The sequence below is a fragment of the Acartia tonsa genome, chromosome 10 (genome assembly GCF_053477335.1).
Source record: "Acartia tonsa isolate MP-2025a chromosome 10, ASM5347733v1, whole genome shotgun sequence".
NCBI lineage: Eukaryota > Metazoa > Arthropoda > Copepoda > Calanoida > Acartiidae > Acartia > Acartia tonsa.
This window is the reverse complement of record NC_137269.1, coordinates 9,362,777-9,381,717: the sequence shown is the minus strand read 5'-3', so window position 1 is coordinate 9,381,717 and position 18,941 is coordinate 9,362,777. Positions and strand designations below refer to the sequence as shown.

Below are 18,941 nucleotides of genomic sequence, written 5' to 3'. Positions count from 1 at the left end.
TTTTCTGCTAAATAATGTTTTCATATACCTATTGGATGTTATTTTTTTTTTATAAATGCTCTTAAATCTTAATGAATACTCGAATGCTTTTTAGCCCTGATTCTATGATGTTAGGATTCAGATACAATTAGACATTGGAGGCGAAAATCCTTTGGCCAATCTTAGATTACTCGAAGTGAAAATTTCACCACAACCCTTTCCCTTTTTTCTCCCCTTTTTGCCCCTTTCACTTCAGTTACACCAAAAAACAAGTTTTACGCTAACTCTACACCAACAAAATATTAAATTTTCGGCAATTTCAAATAGAATTAATTTGCTGAATAGCAGCCCCATGTGATCAACATCAAAAAGTGAACCAACCTGTTTTAACAGAGAAAGGAAGTGTGACATTGCCCACGACATGTTTGCATCCTGCCGACTTGACCCTGACAGCGGCCCTGTCCATCACATAGGCCACCATCAACAGGAAGTCGGGCAACACAGGCTCGTTCACACCCAACTAGTTTAGTGCACAATTTTGTTTATTTTTGTTATGTATTACAATATATATTTTCTATTACTTTTACTCACTTTCAACTTTTTAACCCTTACAGATCGGGCCCCAATTCCCACCTTAATAGATCGGGGGGGGGGGGGGGGGGGGGCCCCTCTATCTCGGCTCCTGGTACAGATAAAGACGTAATTTTTTTTTTCTGGTGGTTCATGTGTATTTTTAGAGAAAATTACTTTTTCTAGTCATAGCAGTCAGACCGCTCCTTAGCCGCTTTTTAGCGGCCAGCCGCTAAATTTTAAAACAGCTGTAGAGCGGCCAATTTTGCAGCTAGGATGACCAAATTTTAGGACGAACTTTTATTTTTCATAACAAAAAAATTAGGGTAAGGGGGGGGAAATTTCGGTTTTTTTTCGGTTTTTTTGAAAAAAAAATGGGGTAATATTAATATTTTCAAATGAAACCAAAACCAGTAGAAAGCTTACGGAAAGGATTATCAGGTCCTAAAAGGACATTATCCTAGGACTTTTAGAAGTTGGCCGAAATTGACCGCAAAAAAGTTACCGATATTTCCCCACCACCGGGGGAAATATCGGTAATTTTTTTCAACCTAAAAAAAATCGTTGAAAAACGGCCAAACGGCCAGTCGAACATAAATAATCATAATTAGTATAGGTTATAGGGATTATCCACAAAAAGTTTCATAATGATCGGACTATTCCTTCTATGTTAAAAATGAATATTTTTGAAAGACGCGAATTTTCGATTTTTTTTTTCGAAATTTTTTTTTTTTTAAACTTAAAATTAATATAAGAAAAAAACGTATTTTATTACTTTTTAGGCCTGATCCTAAAAAACCTCACATTGAACTATAGATTTAGCCCAAAAAACATGAAAATTGATTAAAAATTGACCTCAAAAATTGAATTTGAAGCAAAAGTGTCATCTTTGACAAAAATTCACCATTTTCACCCTGCATACATTTTCATTTTAAATATTTCTTTCTGTTCATTTTTATCCAGGAATAACATGATATTGTGTCAAAATGTTGTTTATAACATCAATAGGGTTCATCTAGGTTGTTAGTAGGTTAATTAAAATTTCTTATTTAAATTTTGGGCCCTGGAGGGTTAGGGGTTAGCGGCAGTGGGGTGACTTCTAAACTAGAAGTTAGTTTATAAGCATGAAAGCTTAAGTATAAGAAATCATCTCTCTTGGTCAAATAGTTCCTGAGAAAATTAAGGTTAGGTTCAATTTTAAATTTTATTTGAGCCCCGGAGGAGGGCTAGGGGTTGGCGGGGGGGGGGGGGTGACTTCTAAACTAGAAGGTAGCTTAAAAGCATAAAAGCTTAAGTTTAAGAAATCATATCTATTGGTCAAATGGTTCCTGAGAAAATTAAAGTTAGGTTCATTTTTAGGGTTTTTTGAGCCCCGGAGGGCTAGGGGTTGGTGGCAAGGGGGTGACTTCTAATCTAGAAGTTAGTTTATAAGCATAAAAGCTAAAGTTTAAGAAATCATCTCTACTGGTCAAATAGTTTCTGAAAAAATTAAGGTTAGGTTCATTTTAAGGTTTTTTTGAGCCCCGGGGGGCTAGGGGTTGGCGGCAGGGGGGCAACTTCTAAACTTAAACTTAGTTTATAAGTATAAAAGCTTAAGTTTAAGAAATCATCTCAATTGGTCAAATGGTTCCTGAGAAAATTAAGGTTAGGTTCATTTTTAGGTTTTTTTTTGAGCCCCAGAGGGCTAGGGGTTGGTGGCAGGGGGGTGATTTCTAAACTAGAAAGTAGTTTATAAGCATAAAAGCTTAAGTTTAAGAAATTTTCTCTATTGGTCAAATGGTTCCTGAGAAAATTAAGGTTAGGTTAATTTTTAGTTTTTTTTGAGCCCCGGAGGGCTAGGGGATGGCGGCAAGGGGGTGACTTCTAAACTAGAAGGTAGTTTATAAGCATAAAAGCTTAAGTTTAAGAAATCATCTCTATTGGTCAAATGGTTCCTGAGAAAATTAAGGTTAGGTTAGTGAAATACATATAGTAAATTATTTTTGGAAATTACCGATTTTTCCCCCGGCGCCAACTTTGGTCATTTTTGAAAAAAATATTAACCCGATTTTAAAGCTCTCAACGGATTTGGAAAAAGCGGGCAATTTCTAGTTCAAAAAGTTTTTCAGATCAGCTCTAGGTCTTACCCATTTTTGTGTAGGTCGATCTTTACACACCTACTAAAAAATTTTTGGAAAAAAAAAAATTTTTGTCCGACTTTGAGACCCAATAAGTACCCTTAATATTCATCTCACAAAAAATTCATTTTATACTTTTTTGTAGGCAATTTAATAAGGAACAAATTTGCTTTTATGTTTTTTTCTGTCATTTGAAAGGAACATGGAGAAAAAGGTCATTTAATGAAGGTAGGTCGAAATTACCGAGAATAGCCCCTTACCGAAACTTCCCCCCCCTTACCCTACTTTTTCTGATCATCGCCGAAAAACGGCAAATAACGGAAACCGCCATTTTCGGCGGTTACGGCGGTAAAACGGCGGTTGGCGGCGCAAATTAATATTTTTATCTGTTAATTATTGCTCAAGGATTTACCAAAAAAAATTATAGGTCTCTAGCTGTGATAGAAGCCACGATATTCATGATTTATATCTGTAGTAAAAGCCGGACAAAAATCGGTCATAAAGTCGGTCAGGGAGTGGTCAAACGGTCATAACACCACTTTTCTCAGAAGGTCATTGATATCTAAGTATTCACCAAAAAAATTTTAGGTGTCTACCTTATACACAAAAGTCATAATGTAGAAATTAAGATTTATTTAGAATTTTTTCTAATTATTTTTGCTACCCAACCGACTTTGACCGGACACCATGACCGACACAGACCAGATATCCTAATAAAATCAACTCTTGCCGACGTATAATTACTAAACTCAAAAAGTCATGAAGTTACAGCTCTCCATCTTACCTACAAAAAAAAATGAGATTGAAAAAACTAGAGGGGGGGGCTCTTTGAGCCCCCCCCCCCCCCCCGATCTGTAAGGGTTAAAAGCGAAGCTTTTCTATAATTAGGGTCGGACCGTCCGTCCGTAAAGGTTAGCTCTTTTCGTTAATTTAGGCATGTTAGAATTGTCCTATTGATTTAAAACTTTGCATGATGATTCCTATAGCAGTTAGGTATGAGTTAGATAGCGAGCCAACTCTATAATCGTTACCAGAAAGTCCGTACGTCCATTGTAACATGTTGATTTTCAACTTTTTAACAACAAATCTTTATGTGATAAAATTATCCGATTGGTCTGATTTTTGGAATACTGATTCCTAGGATAACAAAGTACATTATTATGAGCGAAGCATCTCTATAATCAAGTCCTAAAAATGTAAGTATGTCCTTAAACAATATCCTGTATTTAAGCAGTTTTTCAGCAGATTTAATGTTTATGCTCATTAGTCCTACCGTTTCAGAGCTTCGCTTTTATGGATGTTGTCAATTTGTTATCCTTGTTATTTACCTATTAAAATTCCCTTTGCCTATAATGCTAGGAGAGAAATAAATGGGATTCACTCAGCTGCAATTAAAGCTAGATCTGCTATTTTTCTTGTCGACAATTCCATCAATATGGATTATATTCAAGTATAAAATATCCATTGTGGTCGGACTGTTCGTGCTCTTACGCAGATTTTTAACATGAACAAAATTGTATTACATTCCTTTTTGGTGCGCAAAATGCCATTATCCTTTGCATTCATCTTTCTAACCCCGGCATACAAAGCAGTTCTCGCCGCAGCGCAGATTTCATCCTTCTTGTCACCCGCCCCGAGTAGCAGCACAAACCTGAAGAAAATAACACATAACGGTCTAGTTATTCTTTTCACTACCCATACTGAGGTGGATTCTTAAACAAAAATTAGGGTCCCTGCTCGCTGGTGAGGCGAATTGTTCTTGTAAAAAAACCTCTAAATCCAATAAAAAATCTACAAAAATTAAACAAAATCTTATGTTAATAGGTAACCCTTTTATGATTTTATTGAATTTTTGTAGATTTTTATGCGATTTTGGAGGATTTTTCACAATAATAGTTTTGCGTAACCAGCGAGCAGCACGACCCTATTTTTTTAAGAATCCACCTCTTGTTCGTGAGATTATGTTGTAGAGAAAAAAAATAAAAGGGATACAACTTTCATTTCCCCTATCCTAAGACGCCAATTTTAGATGATTTTTTTGTTTAAACCACAAAACAAGGACAATTACTTACCTCGTAGGAATGTTATTATGTGGGAAAACTTCTCCCGCATATTGAATTGTAACAAGCTTTACTTGAGTCCCCTCCTTCTCTATGTAGGTAGATAACATGGCCTCAATAAATTTTCTGAAAAAATCAGTAATATCAGGCCATTTAGAGTTCGTGGTGAAAAAATGTTTTTTAATTGCCTAACAAATACCTACTGATTTAAATCGATATTCTTGTGTTTAATGCTGTCAATATTTTTTCTGAAATGGTAACCTAGATAACTCCAAATTAGACATTTTTAGGTATAACTCAAAACCGGTAGAGTAAACGTTATTTTTTCCATTACCTTTCTTCATGGGAGCTTGCCATGCCCATATTTATCATATTCTCACAAAATATTTTAATGTTCACTACTCCAAGTATCTCAACCCGTTAAATGCACTTCATGTAACTTAATTTGGGTGATTTAGATTTTGAAAATGTTATAAATCCTTACTTGCTTTCAGCATCAATAGCTCTGAATGCTGGAGTCATAATACCCAAAGCCTCCTAAAAAATAATAATTTCTTATAAAATGTTTAAAAAGGGGAGGATGATTGTGCTAAAATACCTTAAAAGTGTGAATTTTCAGGCTTAAAAACATTGGTAGAACGATAATATTCACTATGTATGCGCCGTAGCTCTGTGGTACTGCACTGAGTTACGGTGATGAGAATTCGAGTTCAAACCCATGCATGTTGCAATCACAACATGTTGTCTCGAATTCTCCAATGTGTATTCACGCAACCTCCCCCAGTTGCGTTGGAAGGGAGATTGTTAGGTAATTTGGATGCCTAATAATCAAGTGTATAATACCATCACTTCCCTTAATCCCAGGCTCCTCTGAGGAGAGTGTCATTCATTACGGTGACTTAATCTGGGACACCTGCCATACTCAAAACCGGCGAGGGTGAGGTAATAACGAGGAGCTCTCATGAGACAGCGTGTCAAGTCATACTTGAACGTGGAGCTTAAACTGGCCCTGGTGGCTATACAAAAGTGTCTCAACATACTCCAGGAGTCTTAGGTCCAAACCCTAAGAAACTATGGCTAATCAAACAAACAAACAATTCGTTTTTGAAAAGAAATATAAATTTTTTTTTTATTAAAGTTAACATAAATTTTTTCGTTCTAATACTCTTTTTAAAAGCGAAGCTTTTCTATAATTAAGGTCGGTCCGTCCGTACGTCCGTCCGTCCGTAACGGATAGCTTTTTTCGTTAATTTTGGCATGTTAGAATTGTCCTATCGATTTCAAATTTTGCATGGTGATTCCTTTAGTAGTTAGGTACGATTTAAAAAGCGTAGCAACTCTATAATCATTACCAAAATGTCTGTACGTCCATTTTAAACATGTTCATTTTTTTACTTTTTTAACAACAAATTTTTATGTGATCTAATCATCCGATTGATCTGATTTTTGTTATATTAATTTCTGGGACAACAAAGTATAATTTAATAAGCGAAGCAACTCTATAATCAAGTCCTAAAAATGTAAGTATGTCCATAAACATTATCCTGAATCAAGCAGTTTTTCAACAAATTTACTTACAATTTTGCTTTGACTCTTATACATTTATATTATGATTATTCAGTTATGACACTATACAAGTGTTAATGTCCGTTTGTCCTACCGTTTCAGTGCTTCGCTTTTATGGATGTTGTCATCCTTGTTAAACCTTAAAACTCACACATTTACGGAATTTAAACACAACCTACCTTCCTTACCTACTGAATAGTCACGTACATAATATTATCTGTACAACCCTTATCCAAAGCTCCTCTGCGGAGAGCTTCATTAATTGCGGTGACTTAATTTGGGACACCTGCCATACTCGGCGAGGGTGAGGTAATAAAGAGTAGCTCCCTTGAGACAGCGGGTCAAGTCATAATGTACTTGAGCTTGGAGCTTGATAGCCCTAGTGGCTATACAAAAGAGTCTCGTCCTACTCCATGACTATTTATGTCAAAACACAAAGAAACAATGGCTTCACACACAAACACACAGTAACTACGATATTGGTAGAAATCTTACCTTCAAGCTCAATTGCGTTTCAGGACCTTCAATGGACAGCCCGTCAAAGAACATGGTGATCAGCTTCATGTCCTTGTTGACCAGGGCCGGAATCTTGAGGCCCAGCTTACCCACGGCAACGTAGCATGAGCCCCGCAACTTGGGATTTTCTTTTTCCTCGGTGACGAGGCGAGTCAAGGCAGATAGGATCACAGCTCCGATGGGACTACATGCAAGATTTAAATAAGATTTTCATTATTCAAAGACAGGTGAGGTTTTTTTCTCTTTTCAAATACTAATAGCTGCATCCCTAGCATCTATGGAATTTGTATTCGCATGGGAGATTGGGTGGGGGGGGGGGGGGGGAGGTCGAAGTCAAATAAAGGCGTAAACCCATTTCAAAACCTAGATTTATAAATACGATTTTTGGGTACTCAAACGGTTCAGTGGTTAGCGAGAACAATTAACAGATAAAATCAAACACTTGAAATAGCATAGCTCAAAATAAAAAGAAACTAATTCAAAAATAGAGATGCAACAAAAAATAAATAAAAAATTGGGTACTTTATAAAATTTTTGAAATTTTAGGTCTAAAGCCTTTAACTTCAATCTCTTATAGGGTAGAAAATATGTCATTCTTGTTAATCTTGAACATATTTCAATAAGGAAAAGTTTCTTTGAAACTAAACATTTTATATTTGTTACAAATTGTTTTAAATACGAGATATAACATAAAAATCTTTTTTTCATCTTTCCTAAGTCTATTTTCCGGGCAATGATGAATAATTTGATGCACAAATTGCACAGCCATCATTTTAAGCTTTGCATTCGAGTTCCCACTTGTTCCAAATAACAGGTCAAAGGTAACCTAAAGAAAAATTGTATTACATAAATTTCAATGAAGATTAAATACAGGGAAAAGGGAATGTGATTCTGACAAACAATTCTAAAGGAAAATTTTCCCACAACCCCCTTCTTATTTTTCTCCCCTTCTTATCCACTACCCTTCAGTTATGTTAAAAGACAAGTTTTAGTCCAACTTTACTCCAACAAAATATTAAATTTGGTGGCATTTTCAATTGGAATTAATTTGCTGAATAGCAGCCCCTGATTAAATAGAGATATTTTAGTTTATGACGTTAGTCACAAAAATAAACCAAATGTTTTTTTTTTATTATTTCGGCGAAAAATGGAAAACAATGGCTTATATTTGGTGAAACATTGCTGCAACTTTACTTATTAACTGTAATGATTCAACAACCCAATCTATATTCAAATGTAATATAATAATTTTGACGATTTTTTATTTGTGTTTCTCTTCTTTATAACAGTTGCGTTCTCAAAATTATTTACCCTGAAGTACTTATCTTACAATAATCACAAAGACTTAAGAATGTGGTGCTAAAGTAAACCTGTATACAAGAAGGGAACTGCATGGCTGCTTCTCTAGACTTTATCAGCACAGGCATCAGCTTCAGACGTATTCTTGTATTGGCTGGCTGACGTTTATGCTCTGGTTTCACGGGGGGTCGATCCTTAAATAAATATTTATATCCTATTTTACAAAGTAAAGATTTTTCTTTGTCTAAAGCTTAAGATTTTGAAAACTAAAATGATCTAATTCTCCTTTTTATGAAAGCTTCAAAGGTTCCAGGATGGTTTAAGGCTATTTAATATTGGATTTTAGACTCTTTTCTGTCCCCTGTTTCCCCTTTGAATTCCAAGCCTTATTATAAACTAACAGGATATCTATTTGTCTGTTTGTTTGTACCGAAGGATCTCACTGACCACTGAACCGATATGGTTCTCCTTTAAAGGGTAGCTTCGCATAGATCCTGGAAAGGTTTATAACTATTTAGGGGGAGAAATAAAAAAAAATATAAAAAAAAATATTCGTAGAGACTTGACCGCATCATAGAAATCGCACAATTTTTAAAAACTTTTTCTTTTAAATTGGCCTCTTCTCAAGTTTCCAAAAGGCTTCTAGGGGCGTAGTTCATGCTAGTAGTATATAATAAAGAAAGCTTACCTTTATGACTAGCGTGCCAAGAAACAGGGAATAAACCTTCCTTATTAGTTCTGTATCATTCCAGTCTATACTCCCACCTAGTTTTCTAGTCGCATTCTCTGCCTCAGTGGTCACACTATGCCTGCAATAACAGGATGGTTAATAGTTATTTCTCGCATCGCATTATAAACAGCTTTCCACGGATATAAAATCAAAAATAGTTTTTTTAGCCTCGAGATGCCAAAGGCACATGCTAAAAAACTTTATATATTCGTAGAAAACTGGATATAATACATTGCTAAACATAATTTTTCTGTAAGACTGAGAAATGGTTCTAGTGCAGCAGATCTTAAACGGTTTCGAGGCGATACGGGAAAATATATTTCAGTCTATGCTAACACTTAATGTTACTACAGCATGACCCTCGAAAAAGTATTTTTGAGCATCTGCAGCCCTTATTTCTCAATGAATTATCGAAAAATGTATATGTCCTTGTTCTCTGTAGATTTCCACATAAGTAAATATAAAAATATTTTTTTTTACATCAATTAACAGCTGAGATTTTTAGAGCCAAAGTTTTGAAAAAGTGGCTGAGGAAAAAGTAACTTTTCAAGAAAAATGTTTTTTTAAAGTGAAATGACGTGTTTTCCTCATAATTTCAATACTTTTTATAAAACTTATATAAAGATGTTTCCAAGAAATTTATTTCATGCTTTCACTTTTTTCACTTGCTCTAAAAGGCATTTTTAGATTAGTGTAAATTGCAAAAACACCCTTACAGAAAGAAATCCTATAAAAAATAGTAGCAAATTGAAAGTTTACATAAACAGAAATCAAACACTTTTTATTTTATCAAAATAAGTTAAAAAACCAAAAAGTTACAGCTACAAACTTTTATTAAACATTTAACAATTTAAATGATTTTTATGTGTCTTAGATTAATTTGATGAGTGGGCGTGAATTTATTGGTAAAGGTGGCGCTAATCCTTCTGGTAATGAGCATAAATTGGGGAGGGGTTTATTTAAGGTCATATTAATAAGTGGGAGATATTATAAGATTTGAAGGAAAATGGTTATAAGAAAAATGTATTCAGTAAAATTTGAAAAATTGTTTTTTATATGTAAAAGTAACGTTTTTTAATGCAATAAAAAATGTATCAATTGTAAACTTGCTCTTCTTTCTTATTTGTTTTTTAACTGGTTGATAAAAAGTAATATACTAATAAAAAACTAAGAAATATTTAGCAATATCCAGTTTCTCAAGCACTTTTTCCACACTTTGGCTTTAAAAATCTCAGCTGTTAATTGATGTAAAAAAAATATTTTGATATCCTTTGATGTAGAAAATTATAGAGAACAAGTAAATATGAATCTTTTAATATTTTATTGAGAAATATAGGCTGCAGATGCTTAAAAATACTTTTTCGAGGGTCATGCTGTATATCAGTGGTATTATATTTTTATCTTCAAAAGGTAAAAATATGTAAAAACTAAATTATTCAGGTATATTAACCTGGTGTCAGAGGAGCCAATAAGGAGGTGTATGGCGACCTCCATCTCAGGAAGGAGGCCAGACCCGCAGAATTTCACTGTCCCGGTCTTTGTCTCTTCAACAACCTCCGCAGGAGAGGGACTTTCACCAGACACTCGCTTCCACCCGTACTCAGAGAGGCCAGCTGGAACCTAGAATTTGTAACAAAAATATAGTTTGCTATATGACTGGAGTTGCTGAAAAAACAACTTGAGAATAATCAGCCATTTAGGTTATATCAGTTCAAGTTGCTAATATTAATTTTTAGACATGGTGTTTAAAAACGAGTATTAAATTTTCAGTGGCTGCGCCACTGAAAATGTACTAACCTGAATTTCTTTGGCGTCTGCAGCCTTGAGGCTTGGATGGGAACCATAGGGCAGAAGCATGTAGTCAAACATAAAGGAGTAAAGAACCTTAAATAATATATAATTTGATAGTGTTGTCAATGTCAACTGATAAAGAATTCTAATTTCAAATTTTTAACCATTCAATGGATTTTTCTTCTAAGAACCCCTACAGGTACTGTAACTATGCGCTCGTTAAAACTTTTTAACTTCAAAAAATATGTTTCAAAATGTCATGCAATACAAAAAAATAAAATATCTAACCTTTGATACAGAAGGTTTTTCACACAAACCAAGCAATGACTTTTTCTTTTGTGGGTCACCGGGAGGATTTTTAGCCAACTCACCAAGGACAGGCATAATCATTAGTAGGAGGCTATCCTAAAATAACATTAATGGTAACTATAGAGGCTTATAAGACTTTTTTTGTATTAGAAAAAAACAACTAGGTACAGATATAGCACTAAGATTCTTTAAGCCTGTTACGAAATAAATGAGTAGGTACTGAGTTCATTTTATTTTTATGAATCCAAGTTTTAAGTAGGTATGAATAACCTGATGCATTGTGGGTTTAGCTTCTATCCCAGCCAAAACATTTGGGATCAACTCCATTTGCTTCTCCAGTGGAAGTCTAAATAAGTGGATTGTTATATGTTTAACTTTATTTCTATGGGATAGGACTGAGGAGCTTTGAAGTAAGTTCCCCTTTACTGAAAATAGCCTAAACCATTTTATGACTCGAGAGATTTTCTCTGAAAATTTCAACCTCACATTTACCCCAGCAATTTAGCAAAATTCAAACAAAAAATATTTATTGTGTACCTACTTTATACCAATAGGTATTAGAATTGATGTTTTAATTAAATTAGGGCTTTAAATACTTTTAATATTCATATTTATTTGTGTTTCTTGCAATTAAAAACATGAAATGCTCTAAATAGGAAGCTGGCCAGAGAATAAAATTACAAAATACATTTGTATCTTGAAATAAACACAACTACAGTTTTTAATGGCTTTTATGTCCATCAACTCTTAATGAAAATGATAGGTTGGTCCTATTTCATACCTAGGAAATCCCATCTTGATATAGATGATGGTGAAGTTAATGACAAAAGAAGTGGCAGCTGGATCCTGCAAAATAAAATAATATCCAAATTGTTGTCATAATACCTAAATAATTACCCTAGATCTTTTCTTTTGTTACCTACTTAGATTAGTTTTTAAAATGTCATGTAAATAGTTTCTTCTAATAAAAAGTTTTAATTTTTTGCTCTAAAAAAAGGGGGGAGGCGGATGTGCCACTTTTTGAAACCAAAAGTAAAACATGCATGATCTCAGCCCATAAAAGAGTTACAGCTCTAAAATTCAGCTCAGCAGTTGCTTTTGTGGAGAACAATATTGAATTGTGAAGAAACGGCGGCAGAACCGCCGCTCCCGCCGATTTTTCTTGCATTTTTTCGCCAAATTAGACAGTTCTCAATCATCTGAGATAAACTTTTTTCTCATAAAGTGTAAAATCTTATAAGTGTCAAGGCAAAAGAAATTTCGGCAGGAAACAGCGGTTTTCGGAGGGAGCGGCTGTTCCGCCGCCGTTTCTTCACAGTTCCATTTTGTTCTCCACAAAAGCAACTGCTGTGCCGAATTTTAGAGCTGTAACTCTTTTATGGGCTGAGATAATGCACGTTTTACTTTTGGTTTCAAAAAGTGTCACATCCGCCTCCCCCCTTTCTTTGTTCAAGTTCTTTCTTTCAAAGATTACTAATACAGATTAAGTACTTAAAGAAGGAAATATAGACGACTTGGTAAAATAATTTTGGTATATAAACACCTTTTCTAAAGAAGCTTTATTTATCATTAAAAATGTTAGGTATTTTCTAAAAAATAAAAAAAATACCTATTGCCTTTTTACCTGATATTGTAAGAGGAGAGCCTCGACTGGAAGTTGAATATTATTATTATTCTTAATTCTCTTGTTGATATGAACTAACAATTCCATGACCTATAATATAACAATATTGGCACATAGCAAGCTTCAGGTTATCTTCTTAATAATTATACATGTTTTTGTGTAGGGAAGACAATGTTTGGGTTGGATTTTCATTCTTAAAAAATCCCCAAAAAATAGCGAATTAATCCGTGGATTGCGGATTTTTATTTTTTTTGCGGATTTTCGCTTTGTGGATTCCAGCAATATTTTTAAAGGTGTTTTTGTAAATAAAAAAAGTTCTAGTCCATACATAGGCCATTTTCCAACCCATGCTTGTGAAAATAAAATACAAAAAAACTTTTTATGACAACCACCATTATACCTGAAGTTAATAAGTATACGGAAAAAAAAATACTTTTTTGTTTCCTTCTGCCACATTTTAGATAAAAAAAATGTAAGTGCAACAAAAGTCATAAAAATAAAAAATCCGCAGATTCGGATTCTTGGTCCAAAATGGGTACAAAAATTGGGCGGATTGCGAACCCTATTTGACAATTGAAGTTGAGTTCCAAAGAAAGAAAAACCATACCTAGGCATTAAGTAGGTATGTATGAGAAATCAGAAAAGGATTAAAGAGGCATATTTAAATAAAACCAGAATTTCTTAAAACAAACCAATTCTTATATTCTAATTGAAAACAAACCTTTTTCCTTACTCCTTCGTTTGTGCTGGTCAGCTTGAGAAGTACAGGAGGTAGAAACTTAGATATGGCCTCCTAGAAAAATAAAAATAATGAAATAATTGAAAGATAAATAATCTGCAATGCCAATTCGCAGGATGTATAAATGTCTGTTAATCAATCATAGATTTTGATTAACGATTTGACTTTAAAATTCAATATTTTTTAAGCTTTTTTTGTTACAGACAGGATTCATGCAATTTTCTACATAAATGGTTTATCCGATCTATCGATATACCGTTCCCTGGAAAATCAATTTTCTAATGAGAAAACAAAAACTGGCAACGAGTTGCTTGGATTTGATTATTGCCAACCTGAAGTTGTTCATCAGTCTCTGCCATGCCAAGCCTGAAAAATACTCTTTCCAGTAATTGTAGCTCTCCTTGAGGCCCCCCACCCCCACCGGTTGAATTACTCATTTTGATTTTTCTATTTAATTACTAATCTAATCTGAAAAAAAAACATTGTTGTACTAAATTAATCAAGGAGAACATGATTTACTGCTAGAAACAGTTGTATATTTTTTTTCTGGAGCTTAAAGATTACAACTATCTAATTTGTAAATTAAGATTATGGGAGTATCCAAGGACAAATTAAAATAGATACAGAACTATTCATTATATAAGAATTTTGTAATTTACATTTTTGAAAACTTGTCGCAAAGTTTGATTTTTATAATTAAGGACATTTTTAAAATTATATACCTAATAGTTGGCTAATTTTAAACTTTGCATATTCCTAAACTTGCATTAAAAAATTAAAAATACAGGGTGTGGAGGAAAAAGTAAGAAGCTCATCATATCATCATCATTTACAATTAGTTGGCAAAAATAATACATTACAAGCAAAGAAAGGTGGGGGGAAGTGGGGCAGGGGTGTGTGCGCATGGGACAAAAATTTTGTTATTTAATTTCCCCATTACAAATTTAATTCAAAAACTATTTTTACTGAAAATTTTTATTTATTATAATAGTATAATCTCCACAAAACTTATATTAAAAGACTTATAATTGTGAAAATTTAAACAATATTTCGAAAGTAAAATATTTAAGATAATATCTAAAAAGAGAAAAATTAGTTTAGAGAGTAATTGTCCTATATAACTTGCAAGCAGACAATTTTGTCCGAAATCAGCTGTTTTTTGTTTACTTTCTCCCGACAAATGTCGTCTTTAATAGAAATAATAAATTAGGCTTAATTTAAGATTAGAAGACAAAAAATAGCTTAAAACTGCAGAATTTATATGAAACATTAATAATTAATAATTATATTTCTTAATTTTCTTTTTTATTTAGTCACAAAGTAAATGCTTTGTTATTTATTCCTTGGGGAAAAATGTAAAACAGTTTTGGTCCAAAAATATGCGCAAAGTGCCGCAATAAATTTACAGTTGATAAATATTAGCAAGATTCCCGCCAAGAAAGAAACTTACAACTGAAAAAATAACTTATTATTATGTTTTACAAGTAATAAATATCAGAACATTTGTTAATTGAATACTTTTTTTTGTTGATTTTAGCCTAAAATATTCATTTCCTACAAAATGAATATATGTACAAACATTTTTCTAAGAATTACTTTTTAATTCTATTTAAATGACGTACTTGTAATATGAGATATTCATATATCTGCAAATCCTTAGATATTTTTAGATTAACAATGCCTGCAAGGAAAAAAACTACAAGGTACATTTAATTTTATATAAATTTAGAGGATAAAATTACACTAAATCCATCATATACATAACAGCATTTTCATATGACGATGTGTCGTCACGTACGTCAAAATGATTTGTACGTCGGTATATTGTAATAAATGACAACTAATTGGTTAAGTACAAATCCGGATATGGGTTGTGGATGCAGTTTACCTATCTTAATTTTCTATAATTAATTCAGACTAAATAACTAAAACTAATCAAAATGTCATATTAGCTCAGTTTAACTAGGAGTACTTCTGAGAGATTAAATAAATTCAAAATTTACCAACCTTGGTTTATTCTGAAGACAAAAACATTTCTATTTACATGGTCTTGGTTCACTGTTTGTCCTTCTTAACAATCTTACACCCTCCTTCACAAAATTGTCCTTTTATGCGTTTCTGCTAGTAGGTACATTTATCATTCAACTAAACTTTTATATCTTTAGTACGACCCTAAAAGAAGACCTATGTTTTGTGAAAAATACCATCATCAAATCTAGAAAAGCTAAAGTAAGAAAGTTACAATATATTAAATAAGTTTCAATTGCTTATTTATTGTTTTACAGGGAAAGGCCTTTAGAAATATTAAATCATACTAATTCTATGTTTTATTTTCAAGAAATACGTTGTTTATTTTATTAGTACCTACTATATAGTGTCTTTACTTCTAAGAAATAAATATATGACCATTAATCAACATTTTTATTTTGTAGGCTCCTAAGAAATCTGCGACTAGAGCTGTCATACAGGAACAAATTAAAGATATTACAAATACAAATGCTATCAAAAAATCTATATCAGACAAAAAGAACGAAAAAATGAAAAATAGAAACGAGGACAAAGTTAATGGAAGTTCAGTGGTCAGACGAACAGGAATTCATTATGCTGGTTGTCATGTTTCAGGTAAACTTTTTTGCCAGTCAGGCCAGGTTAGGAATCTTTTTGCTGGGTAATTTTAATGTTTACTCTTTTTTTAAAACTCCTACAGTTTTGTAATTAATATTTTTATTCAAATGAATAAGAAATATATAAAACTCATCAAGACAATTCAAACAAAAATAAATGTTCTTAAATAAAGAAATTAAACTTTTAAGCTGCTGGCAGTGTAGACAAAGCAATCCACAATGCCCTGCTTTGCAATGCCAAATCATTTGCACTATTTTTGCGGAATCAAAGATCTTGGGCAGCAAAACCGCTGGACCCAAAAGTGGCTGATAAATTCAAAGAAAAATGTGCCAAACACGAATTCCCAACACATTTGATTTTGCCCCATGGCTCTTATCTTGTTAATCTGGGTTCTCCCAAAGAAGAAACAAGAAAAAAGTCAGTTGAAACCCTTATTGATGAACTGAAAAGGTAAATATTACATTCATAAAATGATATTTAGGTAGTTAAAAAAAATAAACAATCCTTGTTTTATTTTTTGTAGGTGTGAAATGCTTGGATTAAATTTGTTTAATATTCATCCTGGAAGTTCTTGTGGTGATATTTCAAGGAAAGTTTACTTGTTGAAAACCTTTGAATTCAAATTAAAAAAAAATGTTATTTATCATTAACCAATTTAAAGATTTATTTATTTTATTAAGTTTGACAAAGTATACTTTTTGTAAAGAGAAGAATGTATCAAATATATAGCTGAAGGAATAAATAAGGTACCTTTGTGTTTTAATTTGTTACAGTACTAGCGGCGACGTCGCTGTCATCTAGATGCTCTTTATTCGACAGGTGGAGGGAGAGGTGAGAAAATTAGTCCATAGCCTCAAATTACAAAATATATAGTCTAAAACCAACCATAACATTTAGAAATCAATCAATTTAGTGGATTGTGAGACCTTAACTGACCCAAAAAAAAACATATGTTCTTAATTTAGATACAAAACTATTTAAGGCATTATCAGTAACAGTGGGTGTGAAGGTTGTGTTAGAAAATATGTCCCGACAAGGTCACACCATCGGGGGAGATTTATCTGAGCTAAGGTATTCAATTCTATAATAGCCAATCCAATCTTTAAATATAGATAGTAATTTATTATTTACTAGCTTCTATGCTCCTAGCATCTACTGGTTTTGTATTTAAAGTGGTAAGCCTAAAACCATCCCAAGATTTAATCCAAAAAATACCCTTAAACCATACTGGGACCTACATGAAGCTTTCCTAAAAGGAAAATTGTAATTGATTCATTGCTTATAAACTTATAGAAATCTTAAGCTACAGTCAAAAATAGAAAAAACCTACATACCTAATAAAATGTTTTGATAATTTAAACAGTTTAAAATTAAATACCAATATATTATACATACCTAAGCATTATCTAATATATTTGTTCATATTTTAGCATGGGTGTATATTCTACATGGGATCCCCTGCTTAGGGGGGGGGGGGGGAATAAAAATAGTTGGTTGGAGGTGAAAAAAATGTAAAAATTAAGAAAACTGAAAACATTTTTTCCATTTCCCCCCCCTCCTTGGTGAAAAAACTTTTAAAAATGTGTGGTAGGAGGGATAAAATAAATAAAATATAGAGTTCTTTAAATATTTTTCCATTTTCCCCCTACTTGGTGAGAAAAAACTAGGGGGGGAAGAAAATTAAGAAATTTTGTAGCAGGGGAAAAAAAATAAATCTTGTGCAGAATATACACCCCTGTATTTTAGACAAATAATGGATTTAATTGAAGACAAAACAAGGATAGGTGTTTGCATAGACACTTGTCATGCCATGGCAGCTGGTTATAATCTAAACACTCAGGTTAACTTTCATTATTCATTGATAGAGGGACAAAGATTCTATAAACAAATTTATGTATTGTACCAGCAGTTACGCCGCTAGAGGCCTTTAGTGGCACTTTAAATGTTTATTTTTCTTTTTGTCTATGTTGCGTTAAATTCTATAAGCAAAAGCGAGAATATTTAAATAAAATTGTGATTTCTCTTGGGAGAGTGGTGGTACCCTCCCCTAAAATAGTTACAAACCTTCACGGGACGTATGAGAAGCTACCCTGTTAAGGAGAACCTTATCGGTTTAAAAAGTTCGACAAACAGACATCCTGTTACTTTATTATAAGCATATATTATTCAATAAAATTAATTAAAATATTTTGTGCCAAATACCTATGTTACATATTAGGAAGGATTTGATGACATGATCAAAGATATTGAAGAGAAAATTGGCTTCGAATGGCTGGTTGGACTTCATCTGAATGATAGCAAGGGGGAGGCTGGCTGTAAACTAGACAGACATGAAAATATTGGCAAAGGAAAGATTGGTCTGGAAGGTTTTAAAAGAATAATGACATGTAAATATTTTACAGGTAAAATATTTTTTTCTGACCTCATAATTTGTATTAAGTTCTTACTTTAAGTGTTTGTATCTTTCTTTATAAAGCAGATTGTATAACATTGAGTATAATTTCCATAAGTAATGAAGCATTAAATTCAAATATGTTTATAATTCATTTAAAGAAGGAAAAGGTCAAAATTTTAGATATTAATAGATAAAATTAACTTTTAAGAAAAGTTTTGGAAGCTAAAGAAATATTAATTTTCTTATTAAAAAAATATTGTCTCAAAATAATTGTGGACGTATGTACAGACAAAGTGGGTCATAAAACAAATGTATTAATATCAAGAGAATCTTCACACAAAAATCATTACCAAAAATATTCAAGGTTTTAACCCCCTTTAAAAAAACTCGGTACATTACAATAACATGCCACATTAATAATATATTTTATTTGTTTCAGATTTACCTTTGATACTTGAAACTCCATTTGTCGATGAAAATGGATACAAAAAAGAAATTGCTATTCTAGAAGGACTGAGCAAGTAAACATACATTTTGTATTTCTTTTTTTGGTGATTTTTTTTTACATTCTCTAAGGTTGAACCATTTTTTTCTTCTGCCAGGTATGTAAATGCTGCTTTT

At 32.7% G+C, this 18,941-nt stretch overlaps 2 protein-coding genes across 2 annotated transcripts in view; one reads left to right on the top strand and one right to left on the bottom strand.

Annotated features, from left to right (window-relative positions):
• The window catches only part of LOC145329337 (proteasome adapter and scaffold protein ECM29), a 44,536-nt gene extending 30,771 nt beyond the window's left edge, over positions 1-13,765 (bottom strand). Inside the window, exons 1-16 of the mRNA XM_080173397.1 lie at positions 13,633-13,765; positions 13,283-13,354; positions 12,562-12,651; positions 11,719-11,783; positions 11,208-11,283; positions 10,917-11,033; positions 10,635-10,721; positions 10,288-10,457; positions 8,796-8,916; positions 8,179-8,301; positions 7,525-7,634; positions 6,788-6,995; positions 5,211-5,263; positions 4,739-4,852; positions 4,196-4,317; positions 361-501 (exon numbers count right to left, since the gene is read on the bottom strand). Coding sequence (XP_080029523.1) covers positions 361-501; positions 4,196-4,317; positions 4,739-4,852; positions 5,211-5,263; positions 6,788-6,995; positions 7,525-7,634; positions 8,179-8,301; positions 8,796-8,916; positions 10,288-10,457; positions 10,635-10,721; positions 10,917-11,033; positions 11,208-11,283; positions 11,719-11,783; positions 12,562-12,651; positions 13,283-13,354; positions 13,633-13,737 — 1,774 coding nt within the window. The 5' untranslated portion in view covers positions 13,738-13,765. The remainder of the gene's footprint in view (positions 1-360; positions 502-4,195; positions 4,318-4,738; positions 4,853-5,210; positions 5,264-6,787; positions 6,996-7,524; positions 7,635-8,178; positions 8,302-8,795; positions 8,917-10,287; positions 10,458-10,634; positions 10,722-10,916; positions 11,034-11,207; positions 11,284-11,718; positions 11,784-12,561; positions 12,652-13,282; positions 13,355-13,632) is intronic.
• Positions 13,766-14,669: 904 nt separating this feature from the next.
• LOC145329335 (putative endonuclease 4) lies at positions 14,670-18,894 on the top strand. Its single transcript, XM_080173395.1, has 10 exons — positions 14,670-15,003; positions 15,466-15,529; positions 15,733-15,922; positions 16,114-16,375; positions 16,449-16,514; positions 16,632-16,671; positions 16,908-16,996; positions 17,672-17,765; positions 18,144-18,327; positions 18,760-18,894. The coding sequence occupies exons 1-10, from the start codon at positions 14,930-14,932 to the stop codon at positions 18,843-18,845; spliced, it is 1,149 nt and encodes a 382-aa protein (XP_080029521.1). The 5' UTR covers positions 14,670-14,929; the 3' UTR covers positions 18,846-18,894.
• Positions 18,895-18,941: the final 47 nt, after the last annotated feature.